General features: G+C 36.9%; 1 protein-coding gene across 1 annotated transcript in view; it reads right to left on the minus strand.

The window, feature by feature from the left end:
- Nucleotides 1-491: 491 nt before the first annotated feature.
- Nucleotides 492-22,856, minus strand: part of PGAP1 (post-GPI attachment to proteins inositol deacylase 1) — a 63,881-nt gene continuing 41,516 nt past the window's right edge. The window contains exons 17-27 of the mRNA XM_077830498.1: nt 22,514-22,580; nt 19,144-19,252; nt 18,663-18,701; nt 16,188-16,281; nt 15,455-15,545; nt 15,026-15,223; nt 11,385-11,520; nt 10,402-10,452; nt 7,050-7,276; nt 6,495-6,599; nt 492-5,105 (exon numbers count right to left, since the gene is read on the minus strand). Of these exons, the coding sequence (XP_077686624.1) occupies nt 4,967-5,105; nt 6,495-6,599; nt 7,050-7,276; nt 10,402-10,452; nt 11,385-11,520; nt 15,026-15,223; nt 15,455-15,545; nt 16,188-16,281; nt 18,663-18,701; nt 19,144-19,252; nt 22,514-22,580 (1,256 nt within the window). The 3' untranslated portion in view covers nt 492-4,966. The remainder of the gene's footprint in view (nt 5,106-6,494; nt 6,600-7,049; nt 7,277-10,401; nt 10,453-11,384; nt 11,521-15,025; nt 15,224-15,454; nt 15,546-16,187; nt 16,282-18,662; nt 18,702-19,143; nt 19,253-22,513; nt 22,581-22,856) is intronic.

Here is a 22,856-nt window from a genome sequence, read left to right on the forward strand (position 1 = left end):
CACTTGGTATTTGAGGTGTTTATTACTGGCAATGGGACAGAAAAAACAGACTTTGTATCAAGAATGGTACTGATAAAAGCAGTAACTTTTTAAACCCTTAAATAAAATATATAAATCTGATTCATGTTATTATCAAGACTGTGATTTTTGTTCAACAGCAACTTTTAATATGACTGCTCATCTGTAGCCTGGCTAGGTTAACTTACATTTTGTTTTGTTCCATGCAGATGCTCCATTATAGTAATCACATAGCACTCCCAATTTCTCCTACTGTGTTATAGATAGAATATTTTTTAGTTTATTTCTCAGTCCTGTATTACTATACCATTCATTTTGCAATGTGCAATAGCTTGCTATTTGAATCAGCTCCCTAAATGATAAAAATTAAACTGTGCTGAATATTAAAAATAATTCTAAATGAAACTCCAGTTCCCACAATTATTTTTAAAACAACCCTACACACACACACACCCGCCCACCCCACCCCAAGCCCTATTTAGGATGATGCTGATACCTAGCTTGCAGAAGTCCAGTTTTGTTTTGAATAAATATGATACCACCCCTTGTGGTCAATATTCATTCAATTTTGAGATACATTGGTTTGAAAAGACCCAGCTAACAACCAAAGTCATATGAGTTCTCCTTTCTATCATCACACATTATGGTCACATGATGAATTGGAGGCTACAGAGCAGATACTAATTATTGCAGGATGAGAAGACAGTGCAGAAAATACCTGCATGCTTGGTCACAGTGACAAGAAAGACAATACACATCAAGTCAAGAACGGTTGAGGATACTGGGCTTTATTCTGGGGACACCTTACTAAAAAGTTCTAGTTATAGCCCATTTGCAAAATATTGATTCTACTGTATTTTAACTGAAGTTACTTAATTTTATTCCTGGGTTCCTGTCCTGGTTTCGATTTTGTTTCTGAAAGCTTATAAAAACAAGCCAAAAAGCACACTTAAGAATTCACTGAATGGATTTTGAAGTTCAGCTAAGGAACATTTGCTCTCTACGTGGCATGCACCCATCCAAATCTGACAGATCTATTTGGAAACGTGCAAGCAAATAATATTGCAATATTAATACCCTCCATGCAGCTTTTATTCCCACCAGAGATGGGGAACAGAAGTTAGAAGACAGCATGGCTCCTGAGTGACCTGTTCTCAATGCAGCGAGAGTCCCTAGTCCATTAAATTTGCAGGACACTATTTTCTTGTGGTGGGGGCTAATTCCGTGGTCCCAATTCCCCTATATGTCAACAGCCATCTTCACCTTGAAAAGGGAGACTGCCCCTAAAATATCACAAGATAATGCCGTTTTCAGACTGCTTTCTCTCCTCCGAGCACAGAGGCGGCGAATGTTGGCTAAATTACAAGAATAAACTGGAAACTGACTCCAACAAACATGTTTAAAACATATTCCACATGCCATCTCTCAGAATTGTTTCATAAATGTTGGAACACAGTATATTAATAAGGTATCATAGGTATGTTTACCATTATTCACAGAGGGTTCACTTACATCTGTGCTGGTTTAAAAGATTATTGGTTCTACCCCTATTCCCCGTTTTAAATATAAGGACTCTCAAGCCAACCCATAGGATCTTTAACAGAAAAATAAACTGAAATTTAATAAAAAGTGTATTCTTTATACCTTATGAAACTGTGTCTTTTTTTTTTTTAGAAAGCAAGAGAGACAAGCAAAATTAAACCTGCATTAATAGAAACAAACATATACATGTACACAACTCTCAAAGGGCCTGATTTGCAGAGGGTCGGTGCTCAGCACAGTCTGAAAAAATTAAGTCCCAAAAAGTAATTCCAGGTTGGTCATACAAAAATCATTGGTCACTTTTGAAAATCTAGACCAAAGATTTTAACAATTCTGTAAAACACACTCAGCCTGAGACTGCTGTATGGGAATCCTATGAGTATCATCATCTCATCTGAGAAAAGGTATTGCTCTACATAAACTAGAGAGAGACGAGGTAGATAAGGTATTGTCTTTTTACTGGACCAACTTCTGTTGGTGAAAGAGACAAGCTTTTGAGCTACACAGAGTTGTTCTTCAGGTCTGGGAAAGGTATTCAGAGTGTCACAGCTGATTTAGCTGTGGAGCTTGAAAGCTTGTCTCTTTCACCAACAAAAGTTGGTCCAATAAAAGATAACAGTTCACCACCTTGTCTCTCTAATCCATTGTACCAACATGGCTAAAACAACATTGCTATATAAACTACACCATTAATAAATGCAAGAGTTGTATAATTTCTACCTAACGTGAAAGGTATTCCATCCATACCCTATGACGGTGGTTTGGGATAGCAACAGCTCAGATGTTTGTCTTAGGAAAACACAGTAATAGTCTGGGTTTGACTTCCATCAGTTCTCATTTTGAGACAGATGGTATGTGAGGTCCTACAAAGCAGTAAAAATACATTTCTATACTTGCTATTTAATGAATAGTTTACTTAAAATAGGGTAACATTTTATTCTAATTTTCATAACGTCTTAATATATGCTATGTAGATGGCAGTTTATAAAATAAAAATTTCATATGTACCCACAGAAGGCCATAATCAACAGAAATAAGCCTAAAGACACGTTTTAGTCTCCTCATTCACAGAAGTGTTTTACGAACAGGGAGGGAGGTGATTTGACCATTGCTGAAATACTGTGGCCAATTCTGGTGTCCATACTTTAAAAAGGGTTTTAAAAAACTAGAGGGGATTTGAAGAACAGCAACAAGAATGATTTGTGGCCTGGAAAACTCATTTTACAATGAGAGAAATAAATTGAACTCATTTACTATCTCATTCAAAAGGAAGTTAAGAGGCAATTTAATTTTAGTGCACAAGAATTTACACACACCCCGCTGATAGTAAGGGGGGGGGGAGGGGAGAGTCTTATTTAGCAAACCAGGACATAAAAAAGATAGTGCTGGAAGCTAAACGGGAAAAGTTCAAACAGGAAGTAAATATTTAACAGTGAGGATATCTAACCACTGCAACAGTGTAAATGGATCTATTTGCAGAATAAAGTACTACTCAGTGGTCAGAGTAGCAAAAATCAGGCCTGGGGATGCTAGAAACAGTACAATATGCAGCAATGAAGACCAACCTAGGATAAATAGCTTTCACTTGATTGTAATGGCTTACAGAAAACTCTACATGGCTCTGCTACTCTCTCTCTCATTACACAATCATCCAAAACTAGAAATATTATTACTCTACTCTGTATTTGAATATGAGGTTTTAGGATAAAGAACTGCAGAATTTGGCTACAAATACACACAGCATACTAGGAGTGTTTGTGTCATATACATACATTTGGGTAGAAATCAAATTTCAGAGTGTTGTTTGTCCAAAGACCTTTTCTGATTTACAAAAACTATGAATAGCCTAGCATTATATAAATGTTAAGATTAGAAAACCAGCATATACATTACTGATAACAGTAATGGTGACACAGTTAGTTACTGTTATCTTATTCATACTTAAAGCCGTCTTCAGGGTTCACGGATAGCTTGGGCGAGTGGCTTGTTTATGAGCTGACAAAAGTAAGGTGCTGCAGTTTGTCATGTCACCTCACACTTTCAGTTTGGAAAGTCATTGTATAAACTTAGAGTTCCCAGCCAGCTCAACTAAAAGACTCTTAAAAACAAGCCAGAATTAACTGAGGCACTTCAGGCAAGAATGATGCAATACAATAGAACAAATGGGTTTAGGCTCTACTGCTGTACGGAGCATATGATGTAACTTGACTGTTGGTACTGGATTTCCTCAACCTATTCATAAGAAGAGATGATCCAAAAAAAAAAAAAAGCGCTATCAGATAGGATCAGTGCTTTGATATTAAGGTGATAGGTGCCTCAGAAATACTAGAGATAGATAAGATACACAGAAATGAGTAGACAGTCCATCTCTCTTTAGAATCAACCAATCAGATTTACAAGGATTATAGATAATTTTAGCTTGATGGACACAATTTTGTTTGTTTTGTTTTAAAACACTTGTACAGTACCAAGGGAGAGATTTGCCATACATTACAGATATCTGTCTTAGGTATTTTAACAATGCCAGTCACTGTAGGATCGAGGCAATAAGATGCTACTTTACAGAATTGATTATTATGGTCAGTATTTCCCACTATTACTAAAATTCTGGCACAGGTTTTCTTCAGAATTTGTCAATGTTTTAAAACAACATTACAGAAATTGTGTATGAATCTATGATATCTTCCTGAATAGAAAGCAACATAGAGTAGACATAGTTTTATCACTCTTACAAAAGATAAAGTTTATAAGCCACCAACACTTTCAATAATTACACAAATGTGCCACAGACACTGATAAAAATGTTTGATTTGTTAGAAATAACCGATCAGTAGACACAATACATTCTAGTTTGTTTAGATACAAGAAAAAAGAAAGTTGTGACAGCTTGTTAGTGTGGCATAAAATGATTAAAAGTATTCTTGGCTATTTAGTTTTGTGATGCACTTTCAATCATTTGTGAATTTTACCCATCACATTTTAAAACTCAAGAACAAGACATAGGTTCAATACATACACACAGCAAGGTAAACGTGTTTCAACAGAAAACCAAGTGTCAACAGAAATATCAAAATGTCTGCAGTGTGGACACAGAATGGTCTGCCTACTGAAATCTGGAACACTGAAGTGTTATGCTAATAAGAAAAGAGATTTTTGTGTCCAGAGAAATATTGCAATTTTCCCATCAATTTTTCAGATTAGTAAACTAACACCACGAGCAGGTTTCTGAGATTTCCCAAACACCCCAAACTTAACAAGAAGTGGTCACAATTCTGTCATCTACTCCAAATGATGTTCATTAGTGGTTACATTGATCTGGACATTTCTTTGTTCAACTTGACATTTTTTTGCAGCATCCATTTCTGGGTCACACTGCTTTTCCGATTTCATTTGGGAAACTAAAGATTTACACAATACAACATAACATATGTAGAAGAAGAGAACAGATTACAAAGTATGGTGCTCTGTATAAATGCATTGGTCCAAAGGCCACCACAGCTGCAGACAAAGGGAGAGGAAGTTGCGCTGCAATTTTCGACAGTTTACTGTGAGAAGAGAGAAAAACAGTTTACCATTTTTGTAACTGCAAAGCAAACAGAAGGAGTCAAAGTTGTGCAAGAAGGATGATTTTACTTGAACCTGATTTGAAGAAGGATGTATTGATATTAAGGTTTAGAGATTTTCATTTAAAGAAGTTACCTGTTCCTCATTAAGGCTGTTCATCTAAAAGCAAGAATATACAACGTGAAGGCTAAAAATAATCCTTAAAAAAAAAATTTTAAAGCCACCTTAATGTGCATGTTTTTAATATTTTGAAAAATAATATTTAAAAATAAATGCTCTAATTGTTTCACACCTAAAGAAAAAACAATGCCTGATGTTTTACAGCACTTTACACAATTGGTACTAATTGATAGCTTTTGCATAGAAGCCAGAAGTTCTAATGGGCCTGGAAAGGACCGAGGCACTTTGGTGCAAACACACAGTTGAACTTGCTTTTAAGAAGAATGTATTGATTTTAATGTGTAATGGGTGATTTGGAAAACCTTGTGCTGTGACTCTCTGCACTGTACCTGTACTATGGATAAATAAAGGACTTCGTCTACTAGCATTGTCAACTGAAACCATTCATGGAAGGCTTCACTCTGTTGTTAAAGGCTAGGTTGACTATTCACTCTGTGCTATTTTGCGCAACAAGGTAAAGTATTTTAATTTAGAAGCAGATGATTCATGTGCAATAAGTTTTTCATGAATTTCTTTTATTAAGGGCTTGCCTATATGAGAAATTTTTCCAGTTATACTGCCCTAATTATATGATGCAACTCCCTCATGTGGGACACTAATTTTGGAATAAGAGACGATTTTTTTCAGTTTAACTTGAACATCTTCCAAAGCAACATAAAGTAAACCAGAAAAAGACATTCTTATCCCAGAATAAGTGTCCATTCAGGGAATTATCACAGTGCAACAATATGGGAGCTTAAATTCACATCTTTATACAAATATAACTTTCCCGTGTATACAAGGCCGAAGACTCGCAATCACCTGTTAAGAATAAAGCTCTGAAGGATTCAATAAGGTCTGAATGGAAAGCTGAAGCTCTTGATCTGATAGATTGTTTAGGTGTCAAATCAATATTACATTCATGTCCTGGTTGGTGAACAGAAGTGATCTGTTGCATTTGACTAAACTAGAGCTGATCTGTGTCAATTTTTAAATGTAGTTTGAAAAGATATCCACTGAGATACCTGGCTCTCCATTTCAAGGTTTAATAATACAAATGTCATGAATGTTAATGAGGGGTTACCAGTTAAATATCTGTGTAACACAAATCAACTTTAACCACAGAAGTGGAAAAGGACTCAAGAGTAAGAATTAAACGTGAAGACAGGTATATGGTCTACAAGAGGACTGGAAATAATAATAGAGGATACCTTGATTTTACTTTAGTGGTACTTGAATTCATGAGGATTCCCAAAGTGGATACAAGAATAATAGCCATAGTTCTACATGGATCAGGATCAAGTCTAATATTGTACCTACAAAATAAGCAAATTGTGCAAAGACAGCATATTATTCCCCCCCTTTTTTTTGTTTTTAAACCACTTTAAACCAAACAGAAATTAAACAATCAAAAGGACAGCCTGGCAACATCTGAACAGCTAATCCCATACGAATAAAAGAAATTAGGGTGGGAGCATTCTCAGTGTAAATCAGAGGGGGCTAAGATTCAGTCCTGCCTGTAAATCCCTTATGTCTCTATCATATAATTTGCTTTACATAATAGCTAACCATAATCCATTATACAAACTGATGTGTACAGATACCCGTTATTTAAATCATTCGATTAGAACCTTTGGATACTACTATAAAGTAATATTAATAGTCAGAGAAAGCTTTGTAATTCTGAATCGTCAGCCATTTGGGAGATAAGTACTAAGCAAACTATCATGCTGATTTTCTTTTTATGCTGGCAGTTTAAAGGTTACCTGAGATTTTTAAACCAATAAATTAAAGACGGTGAACTGAGAAGCACAATCCATGTAAGTAAATTGATGATTGTAATATGTATCTTAAGACTGTTTACAACATTGTCAATAGCTCTATTGGCAGTGGGTGATGCAGCTGCTGCTTCTGTAATGGTCTCTGTTGAGTCACAGTTCTTTACTGTCTCTTTATTGGAATTATCTGAAGTTTCTTTTGCGTGCTTTGGATCCTGTAAAGAAAAAAACGAAAATATTGGTACAGAGTAGATAAGGCTAATAAAATTAACTAGGGCTATCAAGCATTTAAAAAAAATTAATTGTGATTAATTTGGCTGTTAATAATAGAATACCATTTATTTAAACATTTTTTGATGTTTTCTACACTTTCAAATATATTGATTTAAATTACAACACAGAATACAAAGTGTACAGTGCTCACTTTATATTTATTTTTATTACAAATATTTGCACTTGAAAAAACAAAAGAAATAGTATTTTTCAATTGCCCGATTGCAAGTACTGTAGTGCACTCTCTTTATCCTTAAAGTTGAATTTACAACTGTAGAATTATGCAAAAAAACCCCTGCATTCAAAAATAAAACAACGTAAAACTTTAGAGCCTAGAAGTTCACTCAGTCCTACTTCTTGTTCAGCCAATCACTTGGACAAACAAGTTTGTTTACATTTGCAGGAGATAATGCCACCCGATTCTTGGTCGTGTCACCTGAAAGTGAGAACCGGCGTTCACATGGCACTGTTGTAGCCAGCGTCACAAGATATTTACGTGCCAAATGCCCTAAAGATTAGTATGTCCCTTCATGCTTCAACCACCATTCCAAAGGATATGCATCCATGCTGATGATGGGTTCTGCTCAACAACAATCCAAAACAGTGCAGACCAACGCATGTTCATTTTCATCATCTGAGTCAGATACCACCAGCAGAAGGTTGATTTTCTTTTTTGGTGGTTTGGATTCTGTAGTTTCCACATTGGAGTGTTGCTCTTTTAAGACTTCTGAAAGCATGCTCCACACCTTGTTCCTCTCAGATTTTGGAAGGCACTTCAGATTCTTAAACCTTGAATCAAGTGCTGTAACTATCTTTAGAAATCTCACACTGGTACCTTCTTTGCATTTTGTCAGATCTGCAGTGAAAGTGTTCTTAAAATAAATAACATGTGCTGGGTCATCATCTGAGACTGCTATAACATGAAATAGATGGTAGAAGGCAGGTAAAACAGAGCAGGGACATACAATTCTCCCCCAAGGAGTTCAGTCACAAATGTAATTAACGCATTATTTTTTTTAACAAGCGTCATTAGCATGGAAGCATGTCCTCTGGAATGGTGGCCAAAGCATGAAGGGGTATACAAATGTTTAGCAGATCTGGCACGTAAATACCTTGAAATGCCAGCTACAAAAGTGCAAACGCCTGTTCTCACTTTCAGGTGACACTGTAAATAAGAAGTAGGCAGCATTATGTCCCGTAAATGTAAACAAACTTGTTTGTGTTTGCGATTGGCTGAACAAGTAGGGCTGAGTGGACTTGTAGGCTCTAAAGTTTTACAGTGTTTTGTTTCTGAGTACAGTTATGTAACAAAAAAAAAATCTACATATTGCACTTTCACGATAAAGAGATTGCACTACAGTACTTGTATGAGGTGAACTGAGAAATACTATTTCTTTTATCATTTTTTGAGTACAAATATTAGTAATACAAATAATAATATAAAGTGAGCACTGTACACTTTGTGTTCTGTGTTGTAATTGAAATCAAATATTTGAAAATGTAGAAAAAAATACAAAAATATTTAATAAATTTCACTTGGTATTCTATTGCTTAACAGTGCGATTAAAACTGCGATTAATCGTGATTAATTTTTTTCCAGTTAATCACGTGAGTTAACCGCAACTAATCAACAGCCCTAAAATTAACATAAAGAACACCATTAACATAATCGCAATGTGCCATATCTCATGTAGGAAAATAAACAGATTTGCAATTTACCCAGATCTAGCCAAAGTAAAGGACCACCATCTTGGATTCCCTGAAAAAGCATTTTTAAAAGAAATATTCATCTTTTAAAGCTTCTAATTCAACCACAGTCTCTCCTTTTAGAGCAGTGGCTTCAGGACTCCAAGAGGAATGAGAACAAGGATGGGGAGTGGAGATACCATGAGGAGACCTCAGGGAGCTCCTGGAAGAAGGACAGAAAAAAAAGAACAACAGAGTACAGGGGACAGTAAAGAGTCTATGTGAAGATCAGAGATGAGAATGCAGAGAGAAAGGTGGAAGATACCATAAGCAGAGTTGGAGACAGGCAGCAGGACTGAAAGATGAAAGATAAAGAAAGGGGATGCTGATTTTCAAAGAAGAGACTAATACAAGAAAAGAGTAGACAAATGGGAATGTGACGGAGATGGACAGAATTAATTAGAGATGGAAGGAAAGAAATAAGACAGGAGAAAAAAATTAGAAAAAAAGCAAGAAAAAATTACAACTTTTAGGTTAGTGAATTAAAGATGTCTTTTATTTCATTTCCCTGGCATGTAATTCTAAACCTGGAAAGTGAGGGTAGCTATTCTGAGCACATATATTAATGTACACACCCCTCGATTCTATAGTTAAGTAATGGGAGAAAGAAGCAGAAAATATTCTAAATGTCCTCATGCATGAAACTGGTCTAATATTGAGTTTTCCATTCATTCTTAACAACTTCCTGGCCATCAGAAGTTTAGTCCATATCTCCCCCCGCAAGTCCTTATTAATTAAGTCCTACTACCTCTCCTCTTGTATCCCACCCATGGTTAATTCCTGAGCTAAGTATTTATAAGTAGAGCACAGGTTATTACCAGCCTACACAATTAGATGCAAGAAAGAACATTTTCTCCCTATTATATTCAGGGAACACAAAAGGAAAATTACACAGGAAAATGACAAAATAATTAGCTAGACAAATAACTACTGTTTCTTCCTATCCTAAGATTAAAGACTTCTTACCAATGGCATCAAATCTCAGGTTATCACCTCAGTGATCTCAAGAATGAGAGAATAAAACAGACATCAGTGCTGACACAGGCTACTCAAGAGTCTCTGCTTTTTTTCCCTCTTCTACTCCAGTGAACCAAAGAAGCCATTACCTCTACAAGAAGCCATTACCTCCAGTGCGAGTTCTAGACCCCTCAAGTCACCAAACCACCAACTAAACTTATTTCCATTTTAAAACTACAAAGTCCGGGTAAATCACAGCTGTCAATGTCGCTTGCCACCCGACATTCTTGAGACATGATAAACACACAACCCCATACAGGGGTACTGATTGTTTTCTGTCATCTATAGTATTAAATAGACTTACCATATTAAGAACATTTTGCTCTGTTCTTACATTTGAATGTAGCTTAATAACCTATGAGAAGACAGACATGTTTATTTTTTTACATAGGTTCTACACATAACAGCTGCAGTGCCTAAATAAAAAAACCTCTGTGCTGGCTCTAGAGTCTTCTGTCCTGATATTTTGGTTCCTTGGGAGCACAGCTTAACTGAAGCTGTAATGAAAAGGACTTTCCCAGAAATGTCCTCCAACACCTTTTCAAGTGCTCAGAATGGTGGGTGTATTAGTTTCCCTGTTTTTTCCACTGAGTTTGACAGAGGGCAGGGAAAACTCTACATATTCCCTGCCCCTTTTACTTCCATTTCGCCTTCCTCAGAATCCCTCAACAAAATACACAAGAGATGCTTATTTTCAGAGAATCTGCTGCAGTCAAAAAGGTGTGTGTGTGTTGAAGGGTGTCAGCATGCAGGTAACATGCAGATGGCTCTAGCCTCCTTTGGATCACAGGGAATATTGTGAATTTGGAGACCAAATTGCTACTCATTTGACAGTGTGCACACACATGTCCCCTCCAGAAAAATTTTGGGAAAACTCAGAGGAGGAAAATTCTGCAAAGATTCCATCAATCAAGGTCCCTTCCCATTACGCAAATTTCCATAAGGGGGCAAAATCAGGCACTTGGTTTTATAAACCTGGATTTGAAAAGTAGACTCACCGCATTAGACATCTGTGCATAATATCACTTTACAATAGACACACAAAGATTAAGTTTGTAGTTCCTTCAGGAGGACGTGCTCAGATGAGTAAAAGACTTAAAAAATATCATTGGATTATGAAGCACACCAGAAAGGTATGGATTTTAAAAGTTTCCGCATATATTAGAGCATTTTTAAAATCCTGAAAAGGATAAACTGTTCTATATTTTCTCTTTGGTAGTCATCTACTATTGAAATACCTAAAGAGTTTAATTCAGATATTGACTCAATTATTCACTGTTTTAATACCTTGAACATGTAGTGAATATAGATAATTAATACAGCAAATGCCCCACAAGTGGTACAGCTAACAAAAATCAGAAGAATGGCCATAAATGCTCTTCTTGGTGTCATCAACTTGCTGTCTTTAGGAAGTCCAGAGGGTCTACAATGACAAAATTACTATCTGTTAGAGTTCTGAGACAAAAATCCACAATTACATAGAAAGGAAAAAGTTTCTAGTTCATGAATAACTTAAATCAATTATGTAACAAGCTAGGAAGTAGCTGCTGCTTACCTTCTCAGAGGTCCATAAGCAAGTTTAGAACATTGTTAACCAATCAAATCACATGCAAATTACGATGCCTGAAATACTCTTCAGCTGTCAGTTTGTTACCTCATACTTCCATTTCTTCAAGAATGTCAGGTATTTGAGTTAATAAATTCATGGCCTTTTAAGTGTCTGAGACTATATGTAATAAATAATTCATAATCTGACTTCTTGTGTGCATGAAAACCAAGTTTTTTAAAACACTGGCCTAGGTTTTGCATCAATCATTAAATCTTCATGTTTACCTTAGGAGAAGCCAATAACTGGGAATAACTGGCTAAACTGTAGTCCTGCGGAAAAGTATCTGGGAGTTATAGTGGATCATGAATTGAATACGAACCAACAAGAAGATTTAATTGTGAAAAAGCACTGAAATAGATTTCAAGGGCGGTTCTGGAATCCTGTCAGTGGAGTTTTAAAAAACAGGTTAGACAAACACCTGTTAAGGATGATCTAGATATACTTGACCCTGCCTCAGTGCAGGGGCTGTACTAGATGACCTCTCGAGGTCCCTTCCAGTCCAATACATTTCTATCTGCTTATTATTATTGTAGTACTAGATCAATACACAATGGTGCTTTCTAATAGCAGTGTGAATAAAATGTAGTGTCACGTGACAGTACAGAAGCCATAACAGAGTGCTAAAAAACATTCATTTTCTGACACATTTTTCCTTAAATAGAGATTATTCCTGCTCAAAGTCTCAGAAAGACAGGAGCAGATATCCCGATTCTTTGGACATTCAGTTGATGTTACTAAGAGTCAAGAATTAGTTTTTGAGATTACAAAAACCAGCTGAAGGGAGGTATTTCAGCAACAAAATGACTGAGTGGAAAAACAAAAATCCTAATGAAAAGTATGTGGAATGAAAAGTTCTGTGTGGCAATACAATGGGCATTCTGATGCTAAAAATATTTCAGAATAGTAACTTTAGAACAGAAACTGAAAATAGAAACAAAAGCTATCTGGGCTGACTAAGAGGTGTGAAATGATGTACAACTGAACACATTGTGCTAACTGGTAAAACTGGATGTTGGTGAAGCAGCACAATGGTTTTCTGAGGATCAAAAGAAGATGCTAGATATCAACAGGTCATCTTGAACTTTGAGATACCAGCTGAAGTTAGGACTCATGCTGTTATTTCCTAATAAGAAAAATGTTTGGTCTAAGTGGAACTGAGGCACAGAATGGGTGAAAAAAGGAAAGAATTCAACAACTTAAATGTTAGCAATGATCAGAAAGACAGCAAACAGGTTAGTTCTTAAAAATAAATAAATAAATAAATGAGACAGACATTCTATTATGTAAGACTTAAACATGAGACAAGGACATGACTGAATGGAAGAAACATCAACTGACAAAGTTTTCCAATTGAACCAAGGTAGTCTGACATGGAAGATGTGCAGTATGGATTCAGATCAGGAGGACAGATATAGTATTCACAATGTGCAAACAGGTTTGTATTCTGGAAGAGACAGAGGAGGAACCCGAACAGCATCTGAAGTCTATTGGGGGAGTGGAGGAAAGATGCCCAAACGGACAGGAATTTCAAACAGGAGGAGCCAAGACAGCTAGAGATCATGGATTGGATGGCTGTGTTGGAGGATTAAGATGATAGGGCTTCTACACTTTTCTCCAAGTAGCTGCACTCTGACCAAAGGGACATTTATCATTTTTACTTTGTGCCATAATGCACCCATTAGAGTCATCCAAGACATCAGACTTGTTTCAAAACATCCATTAAAATAACATTGGTCCTAGTGGTCTAGAAACCACCCATTCAACTCCATGTGGGCAAAAATTATAATCTAAAAAGGAAAGGAGTCTGTAAAATATGGACTGCTCCAAATGAAAAGGTTTAGATCCAAATACTGAAAACAGCTACACAGGGACCCTGGCTGACACTACTTAAGAAAGAATTCTACAGAAGGGCCACGACATACCAATCCCCTGCTCCTGGCCTTAGCACACCACTTAAGTATAGACACTGAGGACAACGCAGCCACTCTCAGTTGCCTTCTAGGGATTCATGGAAAGATATAGTTATTCACAAACCTCAGGACTAGACTCCTCCAGGCTTTAAAAAATAAATAAATAAATATCAGCAAAACTCTGAATGAAATCTATTGATTTACTGGCAGCCAGTGCAAACTGTGGAGCATGGGTATTAAATTTCTTTACCCTACCCTGAGTGTTCTCAGAGTTAGCATGCAGTCATGTTGTTCAGTCAAGACAGAACAAGAATTGGGCACCTATAAGAGAAATCTATCCAAAGCAGGATTTTAATAAAAATATCCTCAAACTGAAAACTTACAGCTTTATCACTTAAGCTAAATTCTATGCGCTTTCAGCAGCGATAAGAGTATCTCGGTTGAAATGTGACAGATTGTGTGTGCACTATATGTATTATTGCCACCTAATTGATGGAATGTCAAAAGTACAAATGTGTAGAAAAGGCTCATCTGGTGGATCTGCTCTTTGCTCAGAGAGTAGAGAGATTGAGTTTCTGGAGCTAAAACACTAAATTAATTTCTATGTCTGAATGGCTGAGAAAAGAACTGTGCTGAATAGAATGACTATTCCTGTCTGTGTGTCCTTTTTGTAACTTAAGATTTTGCCTAGAGGGATTCTCTATGTTTTGAATCTAATTACTCTGTAAGGTATCTACCATCCTGATTTTACAGAGGTGATTTCTTTACTTCTATTAAAAAAGTCTTCTTGTAAGAAAACTGAATGCTTTTTCATTGTTCTCAGATCCAAGGGTTTGGGTCTGTGGTCACCTATGCAAATTGGTGAGGATTTTTACCAAACCTTTCCCAGGAAGTGGGGTGCAAGGGTTGGGAGGATTTTGGGGGGAAAGACGTGTCCAAACTACGTTTCCCAGTAAACCCAGTTAAAGTCTGGTGGTGGCAGTGGATATTCCAAGGACAAAGGATAAAATTAATTTGTATCTTGGGGAAGTTTTAACCTAAGCTGGTAAAAGTAAGCTTAGGAGGTTTTCATGCAGGTCCCCACATCTGTACCCTAGAGTTCAGAGTGGGGGAGGAACCTTGACACAAATCAAAAAGGCAATATAGGTAGCCAGCGCAAGAAAGAGGGCACCTTAATGTCCCATTACCTGGGGGTGTACTACAGGCCACAATCCGGCCCTTTATATTGCTTTATATTGCTTGTATTTGGTGTTGGCAAATCCTGATGATCAATAAAAAGGAGTTTATTGTAACTGTATTGTAGGATCTCATCCACCCAAGTATTCCCAATCTTACAACTGTTAGGTTTCTCTGATTTACTTATTATCGTTACAGTCATCGAAAGAAAGATAAGTATTATGCTGTTTTACCTTGTCAAAGATAACCACAATGAAGAAAAGAGCCTTAGAGATGAAGAGAAGAGTATGCCACCCCAGTAGGCAATTCCTGTCCCAAAAAGAAATAGAATCAGGGACACAAGGGGGTCCCACATATCCTGCTTATTCAGTAAAACAGCATCCAACTCTGGCAAAAACAATACATTCCATATATCTTTAAACCAGTTAAACCTGCCAAAATATGAAAGAAATATTAGTTGTCTTTTCTGGTCACTGTTTCAACAAAATACACATAATTATTCCTGACTCTACAACCTTTTAATCAGATCAATATCACATGGCAAAGGATCACAAAGAAAATAAAAGAATACTACTTTGTTTTTTAAAAAAATGTATAAATAAAACTTCTACACTTTGGAAACTGCTACACAAAATTAAAACAAGTAACAGAAAATAACCTACCCCAATAGAAATTTAACAACATTCACAATAGGGTCCACTTTGTAGGGTTTGGCTGCTCTAGCCAGTGCAAGAACAAAATCTGAACATTGGCCTAGAAAAAAAATGATAAAGACACAATTCATACCTTGCCACAAGGTTCTAAACAAAAGCTCAAAACCAGAAAGTGAAATTAAACACAAAGCTTCAAAAGTGAAAATAAGAATGATAACATACTAAGACTATTACTGTACAATAGCAAGGCTCTTGTTCAAAATCCTTATCAATCAGTTGATTGCTCAGAAACAGATGGCCTGGGACAACAGTTTTAGATAGACAGACACGATAAAAAAGTTTTTAAGAGATACGAACATCACTTGATCTTGAATAAATATGCTTTTAGTGACAAGAGATTACCAGTTTCCTGCACACATTTCAGTTTATTTTTAATTCTTTCAAAATAAGTTCTACCCCATAACTATTTTTTTTTCCTTAAACTTCTGACACGAGCAGAATGTCGCTAGAGGAGGACACTAATGGGGAAAAACACTGTGCTCCTTTTTGTTTGTTTGATATCATGGCCCAACTCGTAAAAGAAGATTAATATGATCGTAAACCACAAGAAAAACTACAGTGATGTTTCTCTATGAGGAGAATATTAATATGGTGGTTTCTAAATTCATAATGTATGAAAATATGATTACTATACCAAAAAAAAAAAAAAGTGTGGCTAACCAATCTTTTTACACAATGTTACCTGTTGAAATTAAGGCGTTTAACTGTCCTCCATATGCAAGAAGCATATTAGAAATAACATACACAGGAAGGGAACCACCATGAAACCTTATTACCTAGAAAACAAGGATGTTATACAGTTAACTTGAGCACGCCAAAAAGGATTAAAAGATTAACGTGAGTTACCTCATGGAACAAGAGTGAAACTGTTTTCATGAGGTTCAGGTTCTGCTCTCCCCTTGATGTGTATGCATCAGTAACTCCCATTAGCAATAAAAGTTATACTTGATAAATATCCACGAACCATACTCCTGAACTGCCACCTGATTGTGTTTGGTTTTAGAAATAAAATACCAAATAACATGTATTTCTGATTTTGCAGTCAGGATAAGTGTGGAAGGAATAACGTTGCATCTGAATCATGTTTCACTGATGAAATCCAATATATTTAACAACAAAACTTAGAAATCAGTTTGAGATAATCACTTGTCTGCAATGCCAGTAAGTTTGTAGCCAAAGAGCTTTTCAAATCACAGTTTTAGATTAGTTAGAATTGGTATAGAAACGTAAAAATACTCATAACAAGTGACAGAGAGGAAACAACTGTGAGCAAAACTGACAGTTCTGACTATTTAGTGAACATTTTATTCCTTTTTCATTAACAGAATCAGAATTTAGTAAAAAAACTAGGATAACAGGAGAGTCTAACTCACAGACAACATTTAACTATTCAATAAACCAGTATTTCATGACACAAATCTGTTTTATTTTGCCAAATCTGTGTAACTGATGTCATAAAATGCAAGCTAATAATTTTTTTAAATGTACACTGTAACATAGAGACGCCTTCTGGGAGGCTAGAAAAGTGGAAATATTTTAGACTGATGTATACATTTCGGAGATGCTTGCGAACAGCATTCCTAGTTACCAGTACTTTGGTACTATGAAGCTTCAGATGGCCTGTCTATTTCTACTGATTCTAGCATGGAAATGCATCCTTCCTGTACTGCAAAGTCTGCCAAAGAAACAGATGACGACTCTAATTAGAGGATTTTTTGCCATTAGAATAAGCTATGTTCACCACCAAGCAACATTTCCATGTCTGAAATGGAACAAAATAAATACCTGGAGGCAAGGTGAACAACACCCACAGCAGCACCCTTTTCAGAGGTATAAGTCTAAATATGTGATCGAGGACTGGCACAATTGAGTCTTACCCCTCACTTGGAGCTGATGAATTTCTGCTTACATGGGAAGTCCATCATTAGCAAGTGCCAGTGATCTGTAGTGCAAGATTTTTTTTGTTCAGTGCTCCGTTATGCTATTAAGACACAGCCCATCGCTGGGTCCTGCACAGGTGCACTGTCCCAACAGGTGCTCCTGAAGGCATTGTGCCTGACTCAAGTACAAACACCTCTGGAAGCTTCAGAAAGGTTTGGCTGCTAGTCTACATTTTAACCTCATCTACATTAGCCTCTTCCTTATAAAGTCTCCCACAGTCGCTATCACCATTTGAAGTCTAACAGTGGGAACTTTAGCATAGACAAGATTCTGATGTTAACTAACTCAAGTTTAAAACACCACTTAACTTCACCTAAAGATTTTTGTGCATAAATGGGAGTCAGGGAGTGAGAGAAAAACTTGAGTTATAGCTCAAGCTGGCAATGCAGTAGAGACAAGCCCTTAATGTTTATCATTTGTTGTATCTTTGCCTACTAATGTTATAAAGCTGGGTGTTAAGTGGGATGGAGGAAGAAGGAAAATGACCCAAGCTAGTGCTAAAAACACATTGTTAATAGTAAAAAGTGTGTTAAGTGTAACATGTCACAGTTCTTACTGATATATGAACAGTTTATATACTGCACGCTAACTGGTTCAATTTAGCTTGTTGAAAAACCTTGTAGTCACAGCTAATCAAATTACCAATTCTATTATTAACCATTAACTATTATTAAAAATTTAAAGTGTTCGTTTTTAGTACAACTTGCCATGACAGAATCAGTGTAAAATATGTTAGAACCCATCCATACAAAAAAAAAATCTACACAGATCTGAGGAAAGCTAGAATACTTTTTATAATTCTTTAAAAATTTAGGGCAACATCTATCCTGGTATGTTGTCTTGCAGAGTAAAAGTACTTTAATCTAACATTGGATGGTATCTTACAGTCACACGCACACTCTATCTTGAGAGAATCCAAGAAGGGCATAGCAAAACAGCTCTTTTTAAAATAGCATATACACATTTAAAAGAAAAAAAATACCCAAACACTATTTTTGGCAGAACTTCGGGTTCCACACATCACTCTTTTGAAATATTGCTTTTATAGTCCACATAAATTTTCTCAGATACAGGAAAGACTTTCTTCAATCAAGACACAGTACTCAAGAATGTCACATGTGTTTTCATTTATGTTTGGCATTAACCAAGAGGGCTAACCACAGACTTATTCTAGTGATACACAAAACAAAATTAAACATTAAAAGGGTTTCCTTACTTGCCCAAGAACTTGTGAGAATGAGGTCTTGATGGTGACCTAATTGAACACACACATTAAAAAGAACTTTAATATTTTGTTGTACATTACTGTCAACTGATGAACCTTTTGAATAATGCTAAGCACAAAAAATAGAAAATTAACACTATATTTCACATTTTGGCTTTCTGAAAGAAAAAGAAATCCTCTGTATCAGCAGCAGATCGATAGCTGAAATGTACATCATATCACCCTCACCCAGGGAAAGCTCAAGTAATATTTTAAAGGGTTTTATTTGTTTGAAGACATCAGCCCAGCTTTCAATAGCCCTTCACCTGCTCCAAACTACTTTTAATTGCACTACGTAAATAAAAAGTGATTGAGAATATTAAACACCTTTAGATTTGATGAGGAAGAAAATAACATTAATTGTTAATTCCTCAAAATGTGCAGATAGAGAGACGAATTATATATGCTAAAGAAAATAAATCCTGTTACTTACTTCATATTGACAATCTACAGATGAATAAATATTTAATACTGCAACAGTGCTGTCATTTTCAGGTTGTGCAATGTGCAGTTTTGCAGAAATCTCAGTAAAAGATGGAACTCTGAAATGACAACGATTAGTAAATGCTCTAGTTATAATCAAAAGAAACAGACATATTTTAGCGTGTTCAATACAAGTGGCTGCAAAACACTAGCAACATAGAAAAGCATCACAGCAAAGACCAGCCTGATGGCATAGTGGTGAGTATTTATACGATCATGAAGAACATCAATCCAAGTCTCTTTTTCTCTGAGCTGTCATGGGCCAGGGTATTAAAGGAAGACTTCAAGCTCAATCCCCTAGGGGAGGAGGCCTCAGAACACTCCTAAGCAAGCTACGTAAGTGATGGGCTCAGTTTGACTCAAAAAATTCAATCCTGTCCTCAGCAAGTAAACTGTCGATTGGGGCTTGAGCCTTCAAGAGCTGAGGAGGATGAATATGTGGGGAAAAAAGGGAAAATGAGAATCTTCAGAGCTCTGAAATGAACAGGGAAGACTATTTTCAAAACATTAAATCTAACTGTAACCTGCAATGTATTACAATTAATCCTATTTCAAACCCATTTTATGTTCTAACCTCAAACCCAACAAGCTCTTGATGTTGGCCAGAGCAGCTGGTTATTTATGAGAGCCATTAGAATAAATTGTAGATACTATTTTAAAAATGTACTTGCCTAAGAGTATAATTGTCATTAGGTTATTGCTAACCATTAAATACAGTATGAATTTTGGAGCTTGTTTTATATGTAAGAATGAAAGAATCAATGAAAGAATATTTCTTCAAAGCCCCATAAGCATTACCATTGTGCATGTCAGATAAATAAATGGACTCTTACACCTGATGTTCAGGGACTGACTTCCCCAGTCTGAAATAATTGGCTGCACTTCTCCTCCTGCAAATACTGGAGGCAGTTCAAACTTGTTCATGTCTTTTCTGCTATTACCCCCTATGTACTTCCAAACCTCCCTGGATACACTAGACGTAGATGCTTGCCCCGCTCTGTCCCTTTTGTTCACCTCTAGCAGCACAAAGAGGGAACGTGGCCCTTTTTTTCCCTGTTGAGAATTCCTGTGGCATGGAGGAGCCCCCAGGGACCGACAGCCCGGGTAACAAGCTTCTATGCAACCTCCTCCACATAGCCATGGGACATGGAGTCTGTCAGGGTACAGAGGTGCATGCTACACCCCAGTTGGCAGCTAGCATAGGTTAAAGAACCTCCCAGGTCATAATCAACTCTGATGCCTGTCCCCGATTACACCAAGTAGAACTTTGACGCAGCAAAGAATCTCTAGACCTAAATTCTTTTTACTATGGTAAATATAATCTAACAGAAATATCTTATTCAGTTGTGTTAACTACATACATGGGCCCTGAAGAAGCCATCAGAAAGATACCTAAAGGAATAGTTAATAGGGAGAAATACAGGGGGGAAAAGTTTTTTCTATTTCTAAAAATGAGTAATATTAATCTAATTTGGAAGCACTGCTAGAAACATACTTCCAAAGGGTGCTTCTGTGTAGTGCTTTAAAGGGTGTTGACCAGATAGCTGCTTAAAGATTTCCTTTGTGATGGCTGTCATCTTTTCTATTCAGGATGCCACCCCATGGCACATTTTCTGTGGGCTCTCATCCCTTCTGGCTTCTGTTATGCTATGATACAGCACTTGATCCACTTAGTTATGGAGAATTTGGATTCCTCCAAGACCAGGTATGTAGGCTGGTGGTAAAAGAACACCAATGACATTTTCCAGAACTGATCAGTTCTACTCACGTATATTTTAAACAGAGCTTCACGTATCTACTGTGTGCCACGCTGCTCCTTTAGGGCCCTAAGGCTTCAGGTAAAAATGAAGGAAGAATGAATTCCTATGATACGGAAGGAATGACTCAGACACTCAACCCCCACCCTCATTTGTCCTTAAGGAAAATGCAGTAAGGCTTGTGCCCTTCAAGAACAAAATTTCTGAGACTCTTCTTGCCAATGTGACCGCAACCAAGAAGCAAACTTTATGGAAACAAGAGGCCTAGCTCCCAGGATTTCAGCTGAAATACTACTTGGGTCAGGGACAATTCTATGTTGTCCATCTGCTCTCCCCTTCACGTGGCTTGCCCTCACACCCTAGAAAGATATTTGCCCTGGCTTAAAGCTTGGTCTTCCTCTTCACCACATTCATCTCCATGGACTAAAAGAGTATCTTGGAGGGGAAAGGAACCTTTCAAGTTTCTATGGCTCAGGGTTATCGTGGAAAATGAAGAACTGAATTTTCTTCTGGCTTTTTTCCTCTCTGGGTATTGACCGTTTTAGTTCAGATTTTCCTTCTGGAGGATTTGTGACAGCGCTCATTTTTAGGAAATGAGTCTCCTCCTTGTCTGGTGTTCTGTTTTAGGCTTTATCTCAGAGTTCTGAGCCCTGGTACTCACTCCTCATCCTCTGAAATACAGTTGGAAAGGAATGAGAAGAATGTCCAAGAGAGCCCAGATCTTCCTCTTAGGCAGAAGGAGAGAATGAAATTGCATATGCAGGAGAACTACATGTGCTTTAAGTGGATAATTGTGTCATTTGGTAAGATGCCAAATGACTCAATTATCCACTTAAAGCACATGCAATTGAACCTTGAAACTTTTCCCTTTAGAAGTGGTTCAGAACCAAGACTGTGGGACATTTTAGATTTACTACTGAAGAGCTGTCAATCAGTGAGGAGGGTCCAGTTTGCTGAGTCCCAAGGGCTGAAGAGGACTAACTGATCAATGCCAGAGGACAAAGAGAGAGAGAGCGTGAGAGAGCAGAAATCCAGATACACCATAACAAGCTGTCCAGACTCCCAAGTCCCCACCCCTGCAAAGTGAAGGTCAGCATCCCTTCTACGGCTTCTGGGATGTCTTCCTGCACAGATATAGCATCTCTTGAACTTCAGATTGCTGCAGGTCCTGTCTACACTGATGGGAGAGGACGGAGCACATACAGAGAAATAACAGCACTGGAAACGTTGGTCCCTTAAGGGAGAGGAGTAAAGATTTTGCTTGTTGCTCCCCCTAAGTCAGCTTTACAAGCAAAAATTTGCTATGTATAAGGGGAGAGTGCTGAACTACTCATCTGTCTTCATTGGTGGACTTAGGGAATCTGACGCAAGAGGTGCAGCCAAACCCCTGAATCTCACGGACAGGTCTGAACTATCTCTGGTATTTAGAGGAAGAGAGAGGCAGCCCAAACGTCTCAGACAGAGAGAAATCTAATTCCAGAACGATTACTCTTTTACCGTGTCTGGAATGTAAACTCTACTTTGAAAGATAGCAAGAAAAAACAGAATCTCAAAACACCTTACTTAGAGACAGTTATTGAGTCTTCATGTGACCATGGTACATGGAGTCTGTAAACACTCGTTTTCCTTCCTAGAAAGGAATCGAAGTAAAAATGAATTATGAAACATTATTGTATGAGATTAAAATTACTGTAGTTCATTCACAGGTCAACGCAATTAATAACATGACTATTGGATTATTTCTATATTTCAAATATCTGCAACAACTGTTACAATTTGCACTTTTAAAACTCACTACTGATACTCTGAAAAACAAGATTAAATGGAGAATATAGACTACAGGTGAGTCGCATCATACGCACATTTAACTTATGCAAATTCAACTATATGCGCTTGGCAAAAAAAA

The sequence above is a fragment of the Eretmochelys imbricata genome, chromosome 11 (assembly GCF_965152235.1).
Source record: "Eretmochelys imbricata isolate rEreImb1 chromosome 11, rEreImb1.hap1, whole genome shotgun sequence".
Classification (NCBI taxonomy): Eukaryota; Metazoa; Chordata; order Testudines; family Cheloniidae; genus Eretmochelys; species Eretmochelys imbricata.